The 6954-nt window shown below is 32.8% G+C and overlaps 1 protein-coding gene across 1 annotated transcript; it reads right to left on the bottom strand.

The window, feature by feature from the left end:
* Nucleotides 1-861: 861 nt before the first annotated feature.
* Nucleotides 862-6179, bottom strand: LOC112710404 (E3 ubiquitin-protein ligase SPL2). The gene is made up of 6 exons (XM_025762602.3): nucleotides 5582-6179; nucleotides 4243-4344; nucleotides 3390-3560; nucleotides 3075-3196; nucleotides 2632-2751; nucleotides 862-1426 (listed from the first exon to the last, which is right to left on the bottom strand). Exons 1-6 carry the CDS (start codon nucleotides 5933-5935, stop codon nucleotides 1141-1143), a joined length of 1155 nt encoding a protein of 384 aa, XP_025618387.1. The 5' UTR covers nucleotides 5936-6179; the 3' UTR covers nucleotides 862-1140.
* Between the last annotated feature and the right edge of the window lie 775 nt (nucleotides 6180-6954).

The raw sequence follows: 6954 nt of genomic DNA, 5'->3' as shown, positions 1-6954 counted from the left end.
AACTCAACATTATTTTATATAAGATGTTTGGGGCACCAAATTGAGGTTTCAAGGCAACATCAAAGAACCTACATCATCACTAAAGCAAACCCTAACTAATTTATCAAAAACAATCAATTTCAGTCATAATCATCTGTTACTTCATCAAATCCCCCTAATCCAAGTTCTAATAAAATAAACACCTTTATCATCAGTATTAAAACAGAAAGTCCAGCAAGCATGCAACCAAAATCAGTCCATATAATTGACATGCAATGGCGTATATCATCATCTATCAAGCCTACAACCACATGCATTCATCTATAAGCAAGAAATCAAGAAAAACCTACTCTTTTGGAGATCAAAGGGTGATGAAATGGTGGATGAAGCAGCGGCAACAGCCAGTATTATGTTTATAGAGTAAAATCTTCCAGAATAAAAAAAAAAGAGTAAAATCTTAAATTAGTCTCAATACTTGTCTTGAGTGATCATTTTAATCTTTAATATTTGTTTATTAGTCCTAAACTTACCATGAATTGACCAATTTTTTTGTTTAAAAATAAATTTGAGCGGTTTTAAGTGAAAACTGAATATTCCATTTTGTAAATTTAAAGACTAATTTGCTTCAAAATTTGGAAATTTCGAGAACTAACAAACCAATAAACAAGAATAAAAAACTGAAAAGAACGCTCAGAAAAATTTGGGGACGAATTTAGACTTAGTTATGATTGAATTATTAGTTAGTTATTATTTGCTATGGTCAATCAGAAACTCAAATCCTTGGCGATAAGATCATGCACATGTTGACTCCTAACTCCAAGCCATATTACCCAGAAAATAACTGCCTACTTTTTCAAGCATCTATCTATAATCTGGAAGTAGTACGACAAAAAGGAAGGCATCTCAAATATGGCCTTAATGATTATATTCACAAGAAACATTTCAGGGTTGGTTGTATAGGTGTAATTATATCTATATGTTATATTGCAACTGGCAAATTTGAAAACTCCTATATGGTTTAAAATACTACTCAAAATATCCCTGTTATGGGGAGATTACAAATGAACCTCCAACCTATTCAAACCAAACTCAAAGATCTACACCGGATATTCACTGGTTCATAACAATCAACAGTGAACAGAACAGTCGAGCTCAGTCTAATCAGGATTCAAAAATCCGAACTGACTCCCGAATCTCCTGTCGACAAACAGGACACTTGGGTGCCACTTCGCGTTCCACCGATATGGCACATCCTTGGCAACACACAAGGTGCCCACAGGGGATGAAAACAGAGCGCCTTCTCCTCATCAGGCATATGACACACAACTGTCCATCTGCAATATCTTCATTCTGCTCATCCACTTGAGGATCAACTTCATCAATAACTGCTTGCCTTTGTTGCTGGCGCTGCCGCTGTTCTTTCCATTGCATCCACTTATTCCAGTTTCTGAAAACAAAAGCAAAACTCAACTGAGTTGAAAGTTAAAACCAACTCTACCCATCCTATCATAAGTAATTTTATTCCAAACTATTTCTACACTCTTTTATGATAGAGAGGAAATAATAGTATCTCAAATTAATAAAAAGATTTCTCTATTTCACAAGTAAGAACTGGTATCATGTAAAAGATGGAAATAAAGAAATCTATGTGGGAAATTAAATCCAAGACAAGTTTTAGTAAAATTCAGTCCAGTATGGCATAGTATTCGGATCAAGCGGGGTAATAAACTAATGAAGGGATACAACAGCAAATAGAATAGCCTGGGCACAAAGGAAATTCTCCATCAAATCTCCGGGAAGAGATTTACCTGCTATCCTAACCCGCCACTGTATATGTACCTAACAACTAGCAAATCTCTAGAATCTTTTCTTTCTCGCCCTTGTGAGAATAACCTTACAGAATCTAGGGTCTCTAACAGCACATAACAAAGATGGCATCAGTAGGACCATTTTCAAGAAACTAAGCTAGGAAATATTGTCTTCACTACTTCATAAATCGCAATAAATGTATATTGTTTATTCGCGTTGCACATAAATCACAGTGGATGATATCTTTTTAGTAAATCAACCATAAATTGCAGCAGGCTAGTGCGATTTATGAACAGTTTCAGTTTTAAATAAAAAGGAAGTACCCAGTACAATTTACTACCAATTAATAAAAAAGATACACCCCGAATGTGTATATTTTTAAATTGCAATACCCCACTGTGATTTACACTACCCAAAAATAGGACATATTCGTAAATAATATTGGATCAGGAAAATTGCTTTATTAGTTAATTTTTTGTTTATTTAGGTTAAAAACTTACATATATAGTGGAGATTCGTTGACACTAGATGTAAGTCATGTCATACTTATGCAATTGAATAACTTTTTTTATAGATTTTGAATTACTTTTTATAGATTTTGAATTTCATCAATCCATCAACGATGCAAGTGATATATGACTTACACCTGGTGTCAACAGATCCCAACCCATATCTATAATGTTCATCAAATCATGTTAGATAATAATAAGTTAATAACAGAGCCTTATCCCTCTAGATGGGTCAACTAAGTGGACAAAATCTTGTCATGTATCATGTCTATAGTAAGCTCATTCAAGTAGATAATAGTTGTAAGAAATGTACAGATAAAACAAATCAACATACCTAGCGACTGAATAGCCAAGAATCCCAATTGATACTGAACCAAGAACAATTCCACCCCAAAACAGTACTTTCGTTTTGAAGGAAAGATCTACAATCATCTGATCTTTGCTCAACTCCGACCTGAAAAAGGCATCCCAATTGCCATAAGCAGCAATGCAGCATTTCCACAAGGTTGAATAATTTCATATATGTTGAGCTATGTAGATACTTATTGATGGATCTCAAATCACTTTTATGATCACCAATGTATGGTGACCAAATAATGGGGGGCCATAACTATTTTGAGATTTTTCCATAGTATGGACCTCCATCAGATTAAAAAAAGTGTTATGCATTTTTGCTACCTTCAAATGAAACAATCCCCGTTAAAACCAAATTTATGACAATGCAGAGTATTCCATGATGAACAATATAATAGTTCTTTTAAAGGAAAAGAAACTTACAGAAAATATGGTAGGTCTTTACATGACTTAATTTCGGGAATTCCATTTCTTACACTGCAAAGGCCAACCGCTGTGATATCCTTCCCCACAGGAAGAATTTTCTCTTCCTCTAGTAGTCCAACCTTCAGAAATGAAACATTATATGTTAAACTTTCTGCAAATGTGGCATACCAAGAATCAAGATCAACGGTTTCAAAAGAGACTTTTGGAAGGGAAGGTCCAAAACAGACGAACTCAAGAATTTAATAGCATAAGTATTGATCATAACTCCCAACTCTAAGCAATCAATGATAGGAGCGGAGAATATTTACTCACTGGATACTCATGCCCAAAAAGAGCTTGCAGGAATGTATAAGGAGAAGCATTTATAGGTTGTAATTTATGATAAACTGTTGTCAGAGGTAAGGGATGTCTTGATCCATCTAAGTTGACAACAACATATTCAGTACTTGGCTGCCGTCCAACATCAACCAGAACAAAAGGCACCTAAAAAAGATAAATAGGGATCTCTTAAATAAATGAAGATAAAATGATGAACAAATAGAAACTAAATGCCACTCTATAATCTGCTCAGATGACCATAACAAACAAGACATCTCAAGCAGAGCTAAAAAAATAAAAAAAGCAGATGGAAGGAGCTAGGAATCAACAAAGGCAGTCCAATACATTAAGAGCCTGTTAGATTGACTTCTTATTAGAAACAAAAGAATTTTTTTTATATATAACAAGTACTTTTACAGTTTCTTATGTTAGGGTTTTATTACTCACAAGAAATAACCATGTTTGGTACAAATTTTGTAAGAATATTGCATGAGCTTTCCGAATTCCAATTGAAATATTATCATTACCATCAGTTTACAATCACAAGAATGTGAACAATATTACCATGTCCTGCAAAGTGCTACCAAAAGATAAGTAAAGCATAGCTTTCCAGTTTCTCAACATTTTTCATAGGAAAAGTTCAAAGATCATGAGATTTACACAGGATATGGGCCAAACATTTAATTATATCCCATAGAACTTATTTATTTGAAAACCCATCATTAAAGGAGGACGAACTGTGTTCCAACCAAATACTCTACATCATGGCATATACTGCACGTTACCATATTAAATTCAAATAATGAGAAAGTTAAAATCTCAATCTGTTACACTTGTAACAAATTACCTTTCTTAGGAATTTAGACTCTGCTTGTCTCCAAGACCTTGCAAAAATAGCTCGAAGATCTGAAGTCCATCCAAATAAGCCCTTCCACTCATTGTATATACACTTCATGACATCAAGACATTCATATAAGAAAAATACTTAGTTAATGTTGTATATTCTATATAACCAATAAATTGTATGACATATAAGATAGAACACAAATTCATCGACAAAAAAGAAATATCCGCATTTAATGATGTAATACATGAAAGCCATTTTTAAAAATGTCAAATAGATGAATAAATTTAATTTGGAAAAAAAATAGTTATTTAATTCAGTGATCTTAATCACAATACCATTTCCTCACAAACAATCTAATCAGTAATATAAGAGGACACATTACTAGCTAGACCTTATGTCCAAAACATCATTTTCTTTTTTGTCAAAACAAAATGCCAAAAATTCCAAAACACCATAATAAAGTTATCCTCCAGAATAAATATATGGGTGTGGATTGTTACAAGTAACAAATGTGGAGATGAGTGCAGCTACATAATAGAATGACTAGTAGTGTCTTTGGTTTATGGTATGCAATCAAGGGTTGGTCAAAAGGAAAACATACATCTTTTCACTTCTGCTCAGTCTCACACAATAATTTGGGACTCGAAACATGCTATCAACAACCATACATTTTCATTACATTATGCGGAGAAAATTCAACTAACAGGGGTAAGGCAGATCTAATCTAGGTTAAAAAAAGGTGATGCATAAAAAACTATAGGACCAACTGAAAATGATTCTGAAATTCCAACCAAAGTAGAGTTCAAATTTCAAATAAAGCTCCGAATCAAAAGAAAATTCATTTGCATTCCAGGGATTTCCAACCTTTTCACACTCTGCCAGGCTATTCATGTCATTAATCCTCACTTTATCTTTATTACTATTATTGCACTACCACATGGCACACCTATAAAAATCCTATGGTAAGGAACCCTCTCTTGGCATAGACAAAACATTATGCTCTCTTGAGAATTGGAGTGTCATTTGTAGGTGCCCACTCCCCATATCAGCCATCTGCCCAGAAATGGAGCACCACCATGGACCACTGCCGAGACTGCAGACAGGAACACACAACTTCCACATCTCAACTATACAAACCCTAAGCACAAGCTATAGTTAAACTAATGTTCCCAAAACTCAAATAATCACTCAACGCTAATCCAAATTTTTTAATCAAACCCTGAAGATATTGAACTTTTTCCTTAAATAAAATTATTCATATATGTCTAATCACAGGCTTATATCTCTGTAAAATTAAAAAAATTACAACCCAGAAAAGAAATTAAAAAAAGAGGGTTACCGTTTGAGTTATTTGAAGGACGACGGCTTTGTCGCAGGACTCACGAGAGACCAAGAGGCTTGGCCTCAAGCTTTTCCAGCTGCCGTCGACGGCGGCCTTGGGCTCAACGGTGCCACGGACAACTACAATTCTGCCATCGTCAGAATTTCCATCGGAGTCCGAGAGGAGCGAGCGGAGGTCGGAGACGGAGACGGAGGGAGCGCGACGGAGCTTGCGGAGGGAGGCGGAGTTGGTGGTGAAGTTGCGGATGGAGCGGATGGCAGCGTAGGCCAAGGCGAGGCCCAAAACGGCGCCGTCGAAGGAAAGAACAATCTGGGAGAGGAGAGACGCTAGGACTTGATCATGCGAGGACATTGACGCTGATTGTGATTCATGCTCTCATCTAATCGTCTCTTTTGTGAGCAAGCGTTACTGTATTTCCTATTCGGCTATTCCAATACGTGAATGTTCCAACTGCAAAACTCGGGAACCTTAATGGATTGAGCATTTAAGGGAGGAAATGAGAAAGAAGGTCCTGACAAATTAACCCTTCATTGAACTTATCTACTGCTTAATTCGTTAAAACAAAAAAGTTTTAATATATGAAACGGGACACTTTGTTGCGATACTACATATTTCGAATACGATATTTATCTATATTTATTTCATACATGTATTTATTATGTCTAATTATATCTTAATACAAAATAAAAAATAACCTTATTTTTAATATATATTTTTAAAATAAATTTAAAATAATATATATTATTATTAAAATAAAAAATATTTTAAATAAATTTAAATAAAAATTAAAAAATTAATTTATATTTTAATATAAAAAAATATTAAAATATTATTATAATTTATTTAAAAAACATTTTATATTTTATATATATACGTGTCTCTGTATAAGATTTTAAAATTTGCATGTGAGTGTGTCCCATTTTGTGTCGTATTCTATGTCATATCAGTGTCTGTGCATCATAGATTTTAATTCAATTTAAAAAATATAAAAATATTATTCATATACCAAAATCAGCTATTAAAATCAAACACTAAATATTTATATATATAATTTAATTTATTTTTAATATGTATTTATATTTTAACATATATTTTATACTGATGATTGATTTTGGTATATACGTAGCATAGTTAATTTAAATAATTCAATTATAATAAAATATATTTTAATATAATTTTTAAAAAAATTTAATTTTAATATTGTAAAATATTTTATATAATAATTTAATTAGTTTTATTTTCTTAAATAATTATTATACTATTAATATAAAAAATAATTATTTTTAATAATATAAATTATATAATTAGAAGTAGATGTAAAATTTATCTTAAAAATAGTAAATACACAAAAATTAAGAATTGTCTTCACA

This window comes from Arachis hypogaea, chromosome 9 (genome assembly GCF_003086295.3).
Source record: "Arachis hypogaea cultivar Tifrunner chromosome 9, arahy.Tifrunner.gnm2.J5K5, whole genome shotgun sequence".
NCBI lineage: Eukaryota > Viridiplantae > Streptophyta > Magnoliopsida > Fabales > Fabaceae > Arachis > Arachis hypogaea.
The sequence above is the reverse complement of the archived record's forward strand: the minus strand, read 5'-3'. Positions and strand labels throughout refer to the sequence as shown.

Bases quoted from the DNA above. Each gene is read 5' to 3' on its own strand.
- LOC112710404 (XM_025762602.3), bottom strand. From the start codon at position 5,935: ATGTCCTCGCATGATCAAGTCCTAGCGTCTCTCCTCTCCCAGATTGTT. The intron at 3,197-3,389 runs GTGAGTAAATAT...TCATTTCTGAAG, and splicing joins TTTTTGGGCATGAGTATCCA to GTTGGACTACTAGAGGAAGA. The intron at 1,427-2,631 runs GTATGTTGATTT...TTTTGTTTTCAG, and splicing joins CTTGGCTATTCAGTCGCTAG to AAACTGGAATAAGTGGATGC.